A 17,729-nucleotide genomic window follows, 5' to 3' on the forward strand; every position below is an offset into this window, starting at 1 on the left:
AAAAAAAGCAAACTTTCTTCTCCTGTCAATATAATGACTAGTACAATAGTATTTTTAATTTTCATTGGAAGTTAGGTTCTTACTTTGGCCTCTCAGGAGTCTATGCAGGAGTCTGGTACTAATGGAAAGATGTCATCAAGTAGCAACCTGTGATTATGAACAGTTTGTGTCCACAAAAAGGCTAGTACAATATTTTTTAACCTCTCAGTTTTGCAAATTTTATAACTTCAACGAAGCATAGATGACATCATTTACAAAAAAGAAGTCCAAACAATGGGTATCACCTGATTCCAGTTCAGAGTATGCATGTTCTTGGACCTATTCTGTGCTTACCCTGCTGCTGTGCATCACTTGGGGTACATATGTAGACCAATTAGACCAACCTGATGACTAGCTGAGAACAAGCCCTCTGACAGATAGATGAGCAATCTCAGCTACATTCTTCAAACTAGATTCACTTCCCATCCTGCCCAAGCCCATTAAACTTGTTATTTGAATGCTTAAAATACTGGTTTCATTGCTGCTACATCAAATGAACACCTATCGGTAAATCATACCTTTCAGAACTAGACAGTCAAAACACAGCCAGCCTGATGAATCACCCTGCATTTCTAAAAGGCTATGACTTAAACTAAATAAAATCAAACCCAGTGACGTGAGGTTCAACCTGCACCACATATCAGTCCTTATTTTGAAGGGAACACTTGGAGCACATTAGCACTGGCCATCTGCTGCTAGTGTGTTTAGTACATACTTAGTAAATCATATTCTGTCAGTGCTTTCCTTTTTCCTGGTGAGAAAGGTATTTTCAACACCTGCACATCTCTGGTTCTTACCTTGACAAAAATCAGTTTCTATGTTGTTTGTATCTCTGCTGGGTCCTTCAGAAATCCTTCACTCCCTAAATTATTACTGAAAATGTAACAAGTACAATATATATGCTATTCACCTTTTCAGCTTTTCTATTAGACTATTCTTTCTGATACTGTACTTTATTAAACACTTTACTACAAGCTACAGTAGTACAAGGCTGCTTTTGTGTGTTAAAGGGAATGCATCTTTTCTATCCACTGGCCAGCTTTTTGAGGACATGCTGCACCACGGAGCAATAGGAGTTCATCATGATGTCTGCAGGAAGGGGGATGCAACTACAGCACCTGATGGCTGAGTTAGCTGGATTTCCAGGGGTTTAGTAGCCTCCAGACACATTGAAATAAATCCCAAATGAAAATTTCTTATGGGATATGTCCTATATTTCATTTAAAAAGATCCTACTCCAAGCGTGCCCAGGTTTTGACTTTTCAAGCTTTGACTGAAGAAATATGTAAAAACAAAACTGCAAACGTGCAGGTTTCCCACCACAGACTAGCTGCAAAACATGGAATTTTACCTGCACTGTGTGCTTCACTTCTGCCTGAAATTGTCCTGTTCCAACCTTAAACCACACCTTGCAGGACTGGTCTAAATATGTAGACAAAGAATGAAGTTACAAGTGCAGGAAGAATAAAGGCAGAGTGAGAAGCAAAATACACAGGATAATGTATAAACAATATATAAAATATACAGGAAAAACTGTCATTTTATTGAGTAATAATATGACAATGTGGATTAAGATATTAAAACATTGGCTGTTTCAGAGTCTTAAGAAACCCTTTTTTACAGAGTAGGAAAACTCCATCTTGAATGACTCTGAATATATGACAGATAGACTCTTTCCAGGCAGCGTTTTCTCTCATCTGCTCAGTTCTCCCTGGGGCTGAGCTGACCTGCTGCGTGCGGTGTGCCTGCCGGGGGGCGTGTGAGCAGCCGCCCCGCGCAGGGCTGCAGCCCAGCCGCGCAGCAGCCGCGCCGGGTCACGGGACCTCACACCAACGAAGGGCTGCGAGACACTTGCAGAGGCACAGGAAAGCAATTTCTAAAAATATTTTACCTGTACATAAAAAATGGGCATTCGGTCCCTGTCGTTGCCCTAGGGGTTATGCAACACGCATCTATCTACCTGAAAACCAGGAACAGGCATTAATGAAACACAACAAAATGTAACTTTTCGCCCACGTTGCAATAGGCTGCCGGGACAAAGAGAATCCTGTTTAATTAGCGCTTGGGCAAAAGCCAGGTTGCCTGCAGCTGCCGCCCTGCTGAGGAGACCCAGCCGGCCAGGGGCTCCGTCGGGGCCCAGCTGTGCCCAGGGGCTGGTCAGGCCCTTGCGGCCATAAAGAGCAACCTCCCCCCAGGGCAGGGGAGAGGGGTTGCTGCAGGTTTGGGTAAATAGGACTGGAAGAGTCAAGGAAGATGGAGTGGAAGCAAAAGCTAAGGTCCTCTCTGTCCCACTGCTGAGAAGCGTGCCCTTGGGGCACTGTGAAGAGTGTCTGTGTAGCAGGCAAGGAGTGGAGATGCTCTGGGGCTGTGGCCAGCAAGGTAGGGCCTCTTGCAGGCAGCTGCCGGCAGCCTTTGTTGTCATTAATGGCAGTGTTGAAGTCCCCCTGTGGGAAGATGCTCGTGTGGAACAGATGGGTTAGGTGTCTCTGCTGTGTTATGCTAATGGCTTTGCAATGGATGTCACGTTGAGTGCTGGTGTGGTGGGATTTCCAGAGATGCTGTGGGTCGATTGGGGTGCTGCTGGCCTGAGTTGTGGGGCTGGGCTGAACTCTGCCTGCGTCTGAGGGGAAGGGTGTGTGGTGGTGGGTCTCTGCCCAACCAGGTCTCCAGGCTGGCACAGCTGCTTCTTCCCTTGCACTTCTGTATGGCTTTCCAGTCAGGAGAAGCAGATGTAAATGGTGTCACTGATCTTCTGTTGTTTGTCCTGAAGGTTCTCCAGCTCACAAGCACAGCAGCACTCTTGGGAAGGATGGAGTGAAATGTGGCTCTGCCAGGAGCTTGGTCAGCCTCGTGCGGCTGCCAGAGGTGTGCTTGCTGTGCAAGGAAAGCTGTGCTTCTGACCCGCTCAGTGAAGCACCCTGGTCCTGTGTGTGCTGAATAGGTGAGGGTATTACAATAGCAGGTCTTTGGTAGAAAAGGATTAAATTTTTCTGTAGGACTATAAAATATAACTGGCCTTGAAGGTAGGGTCCCCTTTGGAAAAGTAGTTTATTCTGGTTCTGGTAATGTCCTACTGAAATTAACTGACAACAATAGAAATTATTATCCTGTAAGGAATAGATACAAATCCCAATTTAAGAAAGATACAAGACCTAAAACTTATTCACCAGTCTCTTCAAGAAAAATCAATGCTTACTTTTATTCACTCTAAGCTTTCCCTGTTCTTGTTGTATGCCACTGAATTTTTATTTCTAGTTTTAGTAAATTAATGTAACTTTCTATATTGCTTCCATCTTAACATACTGCAGAAAGCTTTTGCTTTGAGAGAGCAATAAACTATATAAATGAGCTGATATATAGGAAACAGCATCTTACTGAATACTTGAGGAAAAATTGTAGGATGCTTAACAAGAATTTGCTAATACATTAACTTCAGGGCAAAGAAGGAATGCAGTCTGCACTCCGCCTTCCTGAGCTTCAGGTGGGGTCCACTTGCAGACTTGAACACTGGCATCTCTTCTCAGAACACTGAAGGCTTACCAGTGTGGCTCTTACTAATCTTAACACCGTTTTCTTGACTGCACAACTAGATCAAATAGTTCTCACAGGTCTCATTTAGGAGGTAAGCTGTATCGTAAAGGACATTATCTGCCCTGAAATTAGCTCATGTAACTAGAAAAACCATTCTTCACAAAAACCACACTAGAACCAAGCTGACTTAATTATGAACAGACACATCGGTATTTTTGTATTTATTAAACTAAAACCACACAAAATATAACTGCACACAAGAACACACATCTGAGATTCCAATGTCATATCTCACAAAGAAAAATCTCTTGCTGTAACTCTTCCCTTTTATTAACAGAAATCCAATTTGCAAACAGTTGTTTAACCATAAAGGCTTTAACTAATCAAAACAAGTTGAATTTCCCCTTCTAGGAATACATCATAACCATATACAGACACACACACAGAGTTCAGAGCCAAGTTCTGCAGCCCTGAAATAGACAAAACTTCCACAGCAAACTTGCCTGTGTTTGCAGAATAAGTAAACTTCTATTATTTTCATAGTTTGTCATTGACAAGCAAACTTATTTAATATTTTTAAATACTTAAAACAAATTTCACTTTAACAAGTATTTACAAAATCTTTACTAAAGATCAACATCCTGCATAAAGGTGACCTCAAGGATATATTGTTGCTACCATGCTACAGTTTGCACAGAAGGGGTATAAAGGCCATTGCTAGTTTTGGAAGGCTTAAACCCTTTGTTGATATAGCATAAGGACATTAACCTATGGAAGGCAGAAGAGGTCATAATTTCAGTGCAATTACCCATTCATGACTTGTTTTAAGTACATCAAGACGATGAGTCCAAAAGACTTGGTTTTTGAATTATCGACCATTTAGTTCTTTAAGAACTGATTTCATGGAAAGTTTTCAGGCCATCACATGTGTCTTCTACTGGTGATACGAAGAAGTTGCATAGGGGCCTTCCTCATTCTCCTCTTCTCTAAAAAGAAAATTATCATAATCATCAGATCAGGAACATATCATGTCTCAATAGTAAAACTGTAATGCAAATGCAGATAACCAGTTTTCCTAATGGATCAAAATAAGTAAGAACTCTCATTGCCTAACAGGAATACTACCTGCAGTATACTACTGTTCCTTATACATTGGAGTTCTTGTTATATTCTATTCTTGACACGACAGTGCCAAATCAATAAGAAATACTGTAAAGGATAAACAAGTGCAGGACATGCTGGAGTTCCAGTACTGTTGCTTTCAATTTCTTTTTTTAAAAAAGCAAGCTTAGTTGTAGGTTTGTTTCAGCCTTTCAAATGGTGGGGGATGCAGATGGACCAAATGAGGCAAGAACAGGAGCGGTCCATCATAGTTGTAGCTGGATCTGTGTCCTGATGCTGCAAGGCTATTCCTTGAGTGGGCTCCTTGATGTATACTTCCTGTGCATCAATCAGTATTGAGACTGATCACTCGGATTTTCTTGAGAGAAAATAGTTGCCCAGAAGTGCTATTGTTAATGCAATGACTGGATGAGCCAAAGTAGTGTTGCTATTAAAAAATCCTCAGGAAAATTCAGTCTGCCTACTGTTTACTTGACAATACTGCCTTTAAAAAAAAAAAAGTGGTTATGTAAACCTATTGCAGTGCAGCATCCGGTACTAATTCAAGCATGCTAAGGTCTCCAAAGATCATTGTTTTCTACTACTGTAGCTTCAAAATTATGTTCCTGAGAGCCTGTTCTTAAAGCTGCTGCCAATTTTGGTGAGAACTGAAAGACTTAACAGTTGCTACACTGAGCTTCAAAGGATTTCCAGTTACTTTTAATACTGTATATGCCTCCATACAAAGGTACAGTTATTCAAATAGTCTAATAATGATATAAACTATATATTCCAATAGTATTCCAAACCCCAATCATGCATACTTTTCCCTACTAACTTCTAAACATGATTATTTATCTACAACTTAAATTTCATATAACCCCCCCAAAGAATAGAATCAGAGAAGGAACCCTACAAACTAACCAAGCAGCTGAGTAACTTGCACTCATTTTCCCAGCCCTTCCCTGTTCTTGGGTAGTCCAGCAAAATTATCTTCTTAAGCCAAAGATGTGATATTGCTGTTACCTTGAAACAATCTTGTCAAAAGAATGAAACCTCAAAAAACAGGTTTTGGATTAAACTGGTAGTTATTGCAGGGATGTGTGGTTACAGTAGTACTGAAGATAGATTTTAGCCTTTCTTACAAATACTACATCTATGTATATTAGTGATGCTACAGACCCAGTACCAAGCATGATTCTTAAGATACAGATGAGCTGTGTCTATTTAAGTGGTATCTTTCCTTATATCATCAATTCTGCATTGCAAAACTGCCATGGAATACTATAATTTGCAGATGCTGTTCATAATACCTGGCATGACAGTAGAGTAAGGAAGCAAACAATTCATGTTTAGTTGAATAAGCACTAAAGCACTTTTGATTGATAAATTGTCTCAAGATGACATTTAAAAACTTTTTTCAGACTTGAAACATATCAACATACCAAGCTTGTAAGACTGGACTGCAGCACTGTAAAATTCAACCGTAACTACTTGGCTGAAGCTAAATATTTCAAAAATTATATTCTGAAGCTCTGATGTATGCCCTTCTGGGGCAATGGGTTTCTAGCCATGTATGCCCAGAACATAGCTGCAAATAGCAATCTCCTGCTAGTTTGTGAGGATGAAGGAGAACTTCTATATTTTCAGAGCTTAGACTGTCCAGTAGGGGAGAAGCTTACTTTCTATGCTGTACACTGAAAGTTACTTTGTACTTAGTTTTGTTTCCCCTTGTAGGAGAATAAAATGTGGCAGAGTTATAGCAAAAAGACCTTCCTTCCAATCAGAGGCTGTCAGAATCGGCCTTTCAGTCTTTTTTTTCTTGAAAGCCTTAATATAGGAATAACCTCCATCATGACATAGCAACAGTCACACTGGACTGAAATTAGCTGCAGTTGATTGTGGTGGATAGTAGGGGTGAATATGGAGAACTGAAGAGTTGAAATAGTGATGTTGTATTAGCAGGTCTTCAGACATCAAAGTAACAAAACAGCTAGTCTAAGCTGTTCGTCTCCGCTTCCCTTGTGAAATATGCACTTGGACTATGGGCTCTTACTTGGCAATTGTCGGTAAAGGGCAGAAGACTGGCCCTTGAGTCACAGCCAGCTTTGAGGGGTTTCTGTATGTGGCAGGGACATAAGAACCATGTAGTAGGTCATTATGCTTGAACCTAAGGAAAGCAGTGACTGGCTGTAATGTGCAAAATAAATTTCTGACCAAGGCTCAGGCATGCTGTAGCTGGCAGTAAGGGCTGGCAAGAACAGCTTCTAACCTTCTGTCCCAGGCTGCAGTACTAGGCTGTGTTATGAGGTGTACAACACATTACTCCAAACCAAGGTAATGGCCAGGAAATATTACTAATGTAGATCTTCAGAACTGTACATAGCAAGTACAAGTCTGTTCTGATGGCTTAAAAACAAGCCAAGCTTTATATGAAATAAAATTACACAGTAGTAGCTCCGGTCCATGGTCTGCAAGCAACAACGTGGCAATGTGTGTATGTTTAATGACCAATTTTCTTCACTTTTAAGATGCTTAAAATAGCAAAGTGGTAAGTCACTGCAACATTCTCCTTCAGGCAAAGGGAAAGGAACAGCACAGCATTACTATGCTTCATAGTGCTGTCTCTTCCTGTTTCCTGTTGCCACTTTGCCCAGCAGTTTACAGGAGCTGAAAGACATCTACTGCAAACTATTGTATGCATCAGGCCACAATAGAAAATGCTAATAATGACTTCTGTAAGACCAAGTGCACCTGAGTGTGAACAAGTAAACTTGAATCCAATGCTTGGATGCTTCTAGAATCCACAGTTAAACAAGGCAGCAATCTGAGTTAGTGAATTAATAGCTTCTGGAAGCCTGAAAACAGGATTCTCCACAGGCAGCCTCCTTTACTGAGGTATCTGTTTCCTTAGCCAATAGCCAATGATGGTTTAGAACAATTATTGGGCAAATTAACTCAATTAGTTATCAGTTTCAAATGCTTCAACACTCTTTCCTAGGTTCAGGTCAAGGCAACTGAGCAGATGACAATCTACAGCTTAGTGGTGGACTTGGCAGTGTTAGGTTTATGGTTGGATTCAATGATCTTAAAGGTCTTTTCCAACCTAAATGATTCTATGGTTCTGTTCCAGTGCTGCACACCAGTTAATTGTATTGGCTCACATAAACAATAATGATTAGAGTGGCTCTATTCAATTACAAAGTTTTCAAAATGAGTCACTAAAAGGCAAATGTAGAAAGATGTGACCTATCCCAGAAGCACAGTGTATGGCCCTAGTGTTGTAGCCTACCACAGTACCACCCTAAAATATTAAGAACTCTATAAAGACCTTGCATTAGACCTCTAGTGTTCAACTAGCTGATACAAAAAGCATCACTAAACTCAATTTCAGTTTCAGCATCCTGAAACCTGCATAACAGCATTTTGGGCAAGACGAAGCACTACCATATTTTCTCAAACTATTACAAGTTGGTTTTCTTCCATGTGTGGATAAAACTAACAATGGGTATTCTTCCCTAATATGCAAATATGTGAGTTAGCGACATATGCTATAAACAACTATATTAATACTTTTGCATTTCTTTTGGCCTATTATAAAAATATTGCTCAAAACAAAAACAGGTCTTACAGCCTTAAGCTGTTCACCTAGAGCTGCACCTTGGGTAAATATGGCTGACTGGGGGATTCATCAACCAATGATTTCTTGCTCAATGAAACTCTAGTAAAAGTAGTATTACACGCAGATCTAGCCATATGCTTATATGAACTCTAATAGTGAAAGGCAGCTGGCACAAACTGTGTGGATTACATTCTATAATCTTTAATGCTTGTCTACTTGCATGGCTATTAAAGTTTAGTATCTAGTCTAAATCTGCACCTATGTGCTCCTCAATTTTTCTACCTAACAGCAAGAGGCTTTAGCTGGGAAGAAGCTGACTTTAGAGAGTAATATACTTTATTCCTTTGGAAGCACTTAAAGGGTGACTTCAAGAGTTATGATTAAACAATGTAATTTACCTTAAGCTGTCTTTGTAGCACAAGGCAGTTTCTGACTATGAAACTGCCTGTAAAGTTTGATCAGAATCAGCGCATGTATGTGCATGCGTTCTTGGCAACTTTAAGGGAGACCAAAATAAAGAGCAATTTAAGAGATGTCGTGATTCTCTCCATCTGTCAAATCAGGCTCATAGGTATGGTGAGAAGTTACGACTCTTCAAGTTCTAGAACTGATAGTCTGCTTCTGCTTGCAGTTTTCTTAGTTCCAATGTCCCTTTTGGTGGTAGTACATGTAACTCTAGGTGCTCCTTTCTTACTCTCAAACAGGCACTCAAGTAAACCGCAGTGTTGGTGCATGTCACATTCTAAACAGGCATTGACAAGGCAATCTGAATACAGAAGGACAGAGTAGCTGGAAACAGCACTCTTAATTTCATAAATGGCTTTCACTGTAAAATTGAAAATTTGTGTATTCATGACACTGGCTTACTACCATGATGGCTGTCCAATTTTCAAGGCCTCCTGCTCCAAGCAAGGGACAAGAAAGGTATAGGCTGGAGGGAGAACAGATGCCTCCTGGGGAGCTGCTGGAGCAGAGTAAGGAATGTTGCCACTTTCCAGTGTGGGCCCAGAAATACCATTGATGGAACATAGCTGAGAAGTATCTCCAGGGCTTTTGGCAATGGTCTCCCTCTACTCCTGCTCTCTGCAAGGAGTAAACATTCACTTTGGTCCTCTGGCACTTCCTGTCAGACTGTAAAGCAGTGAACACAGTTGGAGAAGATAAAGCAAAGATGGCTTTTGTGAGCCATGACTGAAAGCCAGAGGTGGTCGGGTAGAAGGTGATACTATGAAGACTTTATCAGACATACAGGAAGCTTTTCTCTTCAGAAGCTTTGGATAACATCTGGCTCAGCAGATAGCCTGCAGTCCTGTACTTCATGCTTCCTGTAGCATCATGACCAATAAAAATCTGTGCTCTATGCATAATTAACAAAATTACCTGCTAAATCTGAACAGGAGGTGGGAAAATAACTCCTCCTCCTGTATCTATTATTCCTTGGGAGGAAATTTGGTACCAGGCTCTCATTTCCCAAGTTGTAACTTAAGCAATATAGGAAATGGATATTAGTAGTAGCAGTGTACTACTTGTGCAGTGTCAGTCTCACTGTATTGGCTCTGCTCATGGTGCAGCAAGGTCTAAGTGAATTTCCTTCTGTAAATTAGCATGTTATTTTGTTGAAGGGATGTTAAAATAATTGCCTTCCTCTGGCAGGGACTGTGGTTTCCTGTCACCCAGCTTAACTGCTGGGTCAACACCCACTCTAATCTGCGTTAGATACATATGTCTAATGATCTGAGCAGCGTCACATTTTGACAGATGCTCTACATGGTTTCAGATATAACAGTGCAAGTGAATGAGTTTGAATAGAGAAGGATCTGAGTTCCAACAGCTATTTTTCCTCTCACATGTAATCAATTCAAAAGGAAATAATTGACAAGTGTGTTAACAAGATGTGAAAGCGTTCCAGCCTTCCCTGAGACTGCAACTCTAAACCAGTGTGCTTGGCAATGGAAAAGTTGTACGTGGAAAGTTGTACGTGGACTGCAATAGGTAATGAATTACCTTAAGCTGCCTTATGGGATATTTCTCCAAATGAGGCTTGTCCAATTACTAAATGCAATATACTGCTCCCCCTCAAATTTTTGTCTATTGAACAAAATTAAGTTGCTGAAATAATCCCTCAACTTCTTAAATAAATGATGGGATTCTGTGCTCAACAGATTTGGTCCTGAAAGGTTACCTTCTTAACATGAAAAGTATGTTGCTTGCGCTCAAAATCAGAGCATGTGAAGTGAACCAGGATGATGGAAGAAGTTTTGCATTAAACAAATTTGCAAAAGCAAAGTACATATCTGCAGGCATAACCTCTCTCCAGCTCTCTGGTAAGAGAAGTGGTACCAGTCCCCTGCAGCCATACCTTTTACTGTCACGAGAAAGGGCACCTTGGCATCACCCACTGAGGCAATTTCTGCAGAGAATTAACAGGCCAGACAACCAGCCCAAGAGACTGCTTGTGAACAAGCTGAGGAAGCTTGTCTCAGCGACGTGGGAAAACAAACACTACTGAAGTCCATTCTTGCTCTAAGTCTTCCTGTACTCTCCATGGGATGCCTACATATGTGAGGGGATAATCACTGTGGCAGAGAGGTCAAAAGTTACTGCTTTTTCTATGAGTAAAGTGTGTGGGAGCTCCTGGCTGTAGAAGAAATACTGAAGAAATGACAGAAGTCTGTATAGGCAGATCCACAAAGGCAGGGACTGCATAGGGAAAGGAGACAGGATAGCTTAACTGAAACTGAAACATGGAGAATATTTACACAATTATGAGGCAATCTGGGACAGAAGAAAAAGGCAATGATGCCTTGCTGTATGCAAACAGCTTCCACATAGGCCTTGGCTTAGTACTCTACTGAAAACTATGGGTTTGCTTAAATAGTTGCCAACTTACATAGCAAGACATCTTGGAGAATACTGGCCTTCTAGCTGTCATGGAATATTATTGCTTTTCTATAAACAATGTATTGTGAGGCAGCCTTTATAACTGCCATATCAAGGTATCTGGTAATGGTGTGCTCTGAATGTATCTGGTGCATGATAATAGTATAGACTTGCTGTTGACAAATTAAAACCTACAGATGCTGTCTGAGATACCCCCCACAAAGAGGGTTCAGCTGAGACTAAAAAGCCTTCAGGATGAAATTAAGATGCTTAATACTAAAAGCGGCATTTACCTGACACTGTTATCTTTTAGTTTTCTGGCTGCTTGTTTGGATAACTTAATCTGCAAGTCCAATCTCTGTAGGAAATCTTTGGCAGATAGTTCTTCTGGTGCAGTGGGCTGATTGTCAGGCTCTTGAGGACTGGGAGAAGAACTACTTTCTTCCTGAACTGTCACTAGTCCTTCATCACAAGAAGGGGAGCTGTCAACAGTTTCATTCTCAGGAGACTCCAGTGAATTAAGTCCATTGAACAGTAATGGTTTCTCTGATATAACAGGAATATTCAGGGTTTTCCTCAGAAATATACAGTCATTAGTGAACAGTTTATTTGCCCTCTTTATTTGTTCCATCTGAAAAAGATAGGAAAAATGTAAGTTATTAGGTTTTGGCAAAGTATAAAGTACTAACTTTCTTTAGTACAGTAACCTTTAGTTAAAATAAATCTATACTTTCTTTGCAGCAGCAATGACTTCAGGAAAGGATTTTTTTGCATTCAGAGTGATTTCAGAGTGTATGTTCTGTCTTAGCCTTGTTAACTCAACACCCTAGCTTCTTCCATTTATGTAGACTTGACTCCAAAATACTGGTCTTTCTAAAGTCTTGCAGTACCTAAAAATGCTTTTCTTGAACAGTCTTCTAATCTCTATACAGGCTCACATGAACAACTTGCCAAAGAATAAAAATTCTATTGCAAAAGTGCTGCTGATTTGGCTTTATATTAGACTAAGGCTCAGAACTGCTAGCAGCTGCCGTAGGTGAACTCTCTGGTAAAAACCATGCATAATACAAACAAGGGGCAATAAAGTTACCTTAAGCATTCTAGGACATGCTAGTTATGAATAGTGAGCACCACAAGTCTCGGAAGAGCAGTATATCCATAGTATTTTCTCCCTAGCTGATGTAACAAATTCAGACTTCAGATGAAGTCCTGACTTTCAGTGATAAGTCAGGCAGTGAAAAGAATGGGGGACTCTTAAACGCTTTGTAATGCAGTTGCATAGACTAGTGGCTGCATTTGTCCAGTAAACTGAATCTACAGCATGATCAACAGCAAACTCATGTATGTAATAATGCATGGTAACAGCCACCACATAAATGTTAAATACTTTTAATGCAACTTTTACCCAAAGTACTTCTTGCAACCTACTCATCAGCACAGATCTCATGGCAGAAGCAAGAAGACGATCCCATCTTTCTCGGCATACTAATGCATAAAGCCCCACTTTTTCTATACTTAACCTGAGAAGCTATTATAAATGCCATTGCTTTACAGGCGAAGAAAAGCTCCCAGTAAATGTTTATACTATCTGCTTACTAAGAATGTTAAGTTCTTACTCATCAAAATTTCCCTTCCAAGCCAGTAACAGTCAAACTGGCTTCCTATTTCTCAACTGCAAGCTTTAAAAAAGCACAGAAATCAGTATCCATGATTATGTGACTTTAAGCTTTAGTTATAACCTGAACTCATGATTTCATTAGGAAAAGTCCTCAGTGAAAGAAAAAAATGACCATTCTGGTCCTCTGGTGACTGCAATAAGCAGAAATCCCTAATCAGTACTGCAATGATAAATGCACTCTAAATAAAACTTGCTTGAAAACCAGTATAAAGAGAACTGAAAATACCTATTGCCTGCATTAGAAGTGTTACTCATTTTATTAAACTAAATGGAGCTAAAGTGAATAAGAACAAAGACTGTAAGCCTTGTAATAATAGGACTCTTACTGCTAGTATAATTGCCCAGAAAAAGCTGAGCGCTCTAAGCACTAGCCACTCACTGCTTCAAAGTCTGAAGTATCTTCAGTTCAGCACTGAGATGATGAAAAAATTGTTCTACCATCTTACACCTGTCAGTCTTAAACTCTTTAAACTTTGCTCTGACACTACTTGGAATCCTTCCCAATTGCAAAAGAAAAGACCACTGTTAACAGATAATAACTGGGTTAACATACCTGTGCATTTCTTACACTGAACATACTAGCAGGGGAAGCTGCCTAAACCCAAGGGAAAACAGTAGAGATGTTAGTCTTTCTTCTCTGTGCAGATGTGAGACTGTCTGGCCACCTGCAGAACTGGAATAAACTCCTGCACGCAATGTCGACCTGCACTGTGTGGTAAGAGTATCTGTTGCAGTGCCATTATAGATCCGGTGTCATGTATAGATGCATTTGCTTGGGTCCTGGAAGCCCGATGAAATTTTTCTCCATAAAAATAAATAGGAGGTTCTCTCTAGAAAGGCTAGGTGTCTGGGAGAGTGAGAGTAGTGAAAATGGTGAGCAAAGGTCAGCAGTAAGTTATTTCTATCCATTAAAAATACAAAATTGGTATTCTCTACTTAAAGAGAACCCTAACCTGTTGCTGAAGATGGCTAAGATGATGGAATGATTAGATTTAATAATCACTTTCAAAAGCTGAATAACTAATATCCAGTGTCAGATAGTAAGCTACTACTTCAAGTAAGAGAAGCTCATTGCTCTTCCAGTTCCTGAAGCCTGGAAACTATTTTTAGTTACCCTTACACAGTATATGGCGTATCTCTAAGTTCTCTCCCAAGCTGAGTACCATCTGAAGGGCATAAAGGAAGCTTTGCCTGACTTAGTAATGAGACCTATAAAGGCCATCAGATGCTAGTTTAAATGTCAATTGTCAAAATGTCTAAAAGTTTTCTGTCTTGATGGGTATCAAAAAATGTTTAAAATGCTAGCTGTAGCTTTTCTCTAAAAATACAGTACAAAAGCTGAAAACTGAGATCTCTACTACAGAGGAGTTGGAAGGTGATGCTTCAATAGCTGATAAATAATGCACTGTACTGCTGTTCTCTATCCTACTTCACTGTAACTCTACCTCTGGTTATTTCTTCCTAAAATACCTTCTGAATATCATCTTGTGGCATTTGGAAGACTGTGCACCTCTGCATTGAGTAACAATGAAATGGGAAATACTTGGTTCTAAAAAGAATATCTCTCAGCCTTGAACAGGTTATTTGATATGTGTAATATATACTGCTCCTTCTACAACTCAATATGACTCCATACATTCAAAGGAGAGCAGGATTTAACATTAGTTTTCTCAGTGCTAAAGAAACTGAACTAATTTCTGTTAGCTACAGACCTGTAATAGTGAAAGCATGTGCTAAAGCCTTTGCTCTTAATACTTTAACTGAAGCTGCACTAATGCATAAACTGGTGTTGAACTAATCGATCAAAACTACTTCTATTGACAATGAAACAAATAGTCCTCTTCCTTCTCCCCTCAAAAGGGATACCTTTGTATGATGGAGAACAACACTCCAACTGAACCATAAATACGATACTAAACATTCCCAGTGTTAATTTACCCAACAGTGTTCAAAGGAAGATCTAATGAACACAAGCCAGACAAGATTAATACAGTATCTGGGGGAGAGGGGTGAAGGGCAGAGGATGAGGCCAAACAAAGCACACTGATCTCTCTCTCTCCCCCAACATTTTCATCCATCTTAAACTGCCTATGCTATGTCATGCCAAGGTGGGCACTGGACAGGATGTCTCTTGCTGTAAAGTAATTCCCAGTGAGGAAAACCACAGGGGAAAACTTCTAAAAACAGTAATACCGGAGGCAATGGCAGCCAAAGATAATTCTGATGTTCCCATTACAGCAAGCCACTTCCAGCCAAGTATACAGGATGCAGGAAGCAAACGTAATGACTCTTTAGAGGAATTCAGTCCTTGTCATTGTATGAACACATAAGATTCTTCATTTTGCCAAAAACAAACATGTTTGCATATGTTCCTACCCTCGGCTGAAACCCATTAAAGCAGAAACACAATGGCTGATTGCAGCTAACTTGGCATTGCTCCTAGGGACATTTCAAGTCAGTTTAACCTTTCTCAATTGAAGTCTATAATGATGCAGCTCTGGTTTCTTAAGCAGAATACTAGCAACATTAAAGCAAATAACAAATGAGATATTTAAAAAAAACCACCAGCATTTATACTTTAAATGCATCATTAGCACAGCAAAAGCTTATTAAACTCATACTATGAACAAAGTTTATGGGTCATAAGTTAAACCTATTTTTTTCAGACTGTACAGGTTTGATCCACAACTTCACTTTAGCTGAAAGGGAGTTGGAAAGTGTTGAGAAATGCCTTTTTTTCTAGAAAACTACTATTTTAGTAATCTGTTTATATTTTTCACTTATTGCAATGAGCAAATACACTTCTGAATGAAGAACAACATAGCTAAATCATTTAGGTGAGAGACTTTATTCATTATGGAAAGCACTGTCAAAAGTAAAAACTCAAACAAATCCACTGAGCAGCTATGTCACTTTGCTTTGCCCTCGTAGTGAGCAAAATTTTGTTTTAATGTGGACCAAAGTAAATCCAAAATGCCACTAGTCCTGTTGTTAACAAGATTTGGTAAAAAGTGGCTTAATATTTAAGGGAAGAGAAATAGACTTTTAAGCCTTTTCACAACAAAGGCTGTTGAAGTTGCTGGAAGGCTTTACTAGATCTTTCAGAACCAGAGAAGGAAAGGAAACCCATTCCCGTCAGAACCTATGCATTTGGGACTGCACTGCACCTCTTCTAGAAAAGAGCCCAACTGGAAGGTGCTCTTTGCAGCTGATGTGAAAGTGACATTGACTGTGTACTAATACTATGCTGTTAGCTATGCTCATCAGCTGCTTGGCCCCAAGCAATTTTGCATGTTGCATGCATACTGAAGCTGCATATAGATACGTCAGTTGGTAGCTCACTGGGCCCCAAATAAGCTGGAATTAAGGTAGGGTAGGTGAGCTCTGCTCTGTGGGGAACAGTAGTGTTAGGGCCTGCTGGTAGGCCCTATTGGACTCTGCATGTCTTCGGCTGGCATAAGCCTTTCAACGTTTTCCACAGAAGTAAACTTTCTTCTCTGTAGGAAGAGAGCAGAAAAGCAGCAACACTTTCAAATTAGTTGTATATCACCTCTAGGTTAGCAGGTAGACAGTGGAAGAATTTTTAGCCTTGAAACTACTGGAAGAAATTATTTCTTCTTGTCACAGTCTATGTGTCAACCTCAAAAATAATGACTCTTTTCGAGATAAGTTTGATTACATTATTTTTTTAATCTGAAGTGAGTGTAGTGGTAAATTGTCATGTGAGCACAGGTTGATTCTGGGATTATGTGCATCTCCCTTCCTAGAGGCTGCCGGCCAGTCCTGCAAACCCAGCACTTGTCAGGTTCAAGCCTGTGCTGGAAAAAGCCCTGTGCCCTGTCTCAGGCAGTGTGAACTTCAGCCATCTACCAGCAGAACTGGGTGCTGACCCCTCCAAGCAGGTCGTAAGATTCAGATGTCAGCATTTTAAATACTGAAACTAGCACCGTATCCACGGCACGAACTGAATCTCCTGCCCGCGATGGGTAGGGAATGCTCTAGGGGACAACTTCACCCTGTAATCTCCCGGCTGTTTTCACTTCCCGTGCACCTTCTCCTTTTGGCTCCGTTACTTTCTGGGCCTAACAACTCCGCGCCGCTGTTACGGGAGCCAATCGCCGCTATGGGCGCTGCGGCCCCCGGGCTGAGCCCCTCCCCGGCCGGCCCCGCCGCCCTTCGGGCTCCCCGGGCCGGCCGGCCGCTCCGGCGGCGCTCGCCTTACCGTGACGCCGTACTTGAGGGCGATGCCCTGCAGCGTGTCCCCGGCGCTGAGCCGGTGCTCCACGTAGCGCTCGGCCAGCGGCGCCGCCACGCTCGCCGTGCTGCCGTACGAGCGGGCCTTGGTGCGGGCCAGCCGCTGCGATAGCTCGGCCTCCGACTCCGGCCCGCCCGGCGGCTCCTCCCGCAGCGACTCGGCCATGCTCCCGCCGCGCCTCAGCGACCGCGGCTCCGTGCCGCCTCCGCAGCCGCAGCCGCCGCCGCGCCCCCGGGCATGGCGCGCCGCCCCCGCCCTCTCAGGCGCCGCCCGCCCGGCGGCGGCGGCGGCAACGGCGGAGGCTCCGGCTCGGCTCGCGGCAGGCCCGTCGCGCATGCGCCGCTGGCGGCAGCGGGAGAGGCCGCATGCGCGGGGGCAGCGCGCATGCTCACTGGCGGCCTGACGCCGCGGTTGCGCAGTCGCGGGTCTGCGAGCCTCGGGGCTTGCTGGTGGCGAAGCGGTTGGGGCAGGCCCCAGCGGGCTTTGCACGCCTTTGGCTAGTGCTCAAGCCGATAAAGAATTCACGTTTTCGTCGAAAAAGTTACCAAGCGAAGCTCTTCTCTCTTTCCACGCACCCCGCTCTGTGAGGTGGCCTCCCTGCAGGCTTTGCACCTCTGCCCTCT

The 17,729-nt window shown here is 41.8% G+C and overlaps 1 protein-coding gene across 3 annotated transcripts; it reads right to left on the bottom strand.

Annotated features, from left to right (window-relative positions):
• Positions 1–3,776: 3,776 nt before the first annotated feature.
• LYSMD2 (LysM domain containing 2) lies at positions 3,777–17,456 on the bottom strand. 3 transcript variants are annotated; one of them, XM_072870216.1, is made up of 3 exons: positions 17,074–17,456; positions 11,467–11,804; positions 3,777–4,556 (listed from the first exon to the last, which is right to left on the bottom strand). In XM_072870216.1, the coding sequence occupies exons 1-3, from the start codon at positions 17,440–17,442 to the stop codon at positions 4,505–4,507; spliced, it is 759 nt and encodes a 252-aa protein (XP_072726317.1). In that variant the 5' UTR covers positions 17,443–17,456; the 3' UTR covers positions 3,777–4,504. The 3 variants fall into 3 exon arrangements, with proteins under 3 accessions (XP_072726317.1, XP_072726319.1, XP_072726318.1); XM_072870218.1 differs by lacking the exon at positions 11,467–11,804; XM_072870217.1 differs by lacking the exons at positions 3,777–4,556; positions 11,467–11,804 and adding an exon at positions 13,427–13,698.
• Positions 17,457–17,729: the final 273 nt, after the last annotated feature.

The sequence above is a fragment of the Ciconia boyciana genome, chromosome 8 (genome assembly GCF_034638445.1).
Source record: "Ciconia boyciana chromosome 8, ASM3463844v1, whole genome shotgun sequence".
In the NCBI taxonomy this organism is placed as follows: domain Eukaryota; kingdom Metazoa; phylum Chordata; class Aves; order Ciconiiformes; family Ciconiidae; genus Ciconia; species Ciconia boyciana.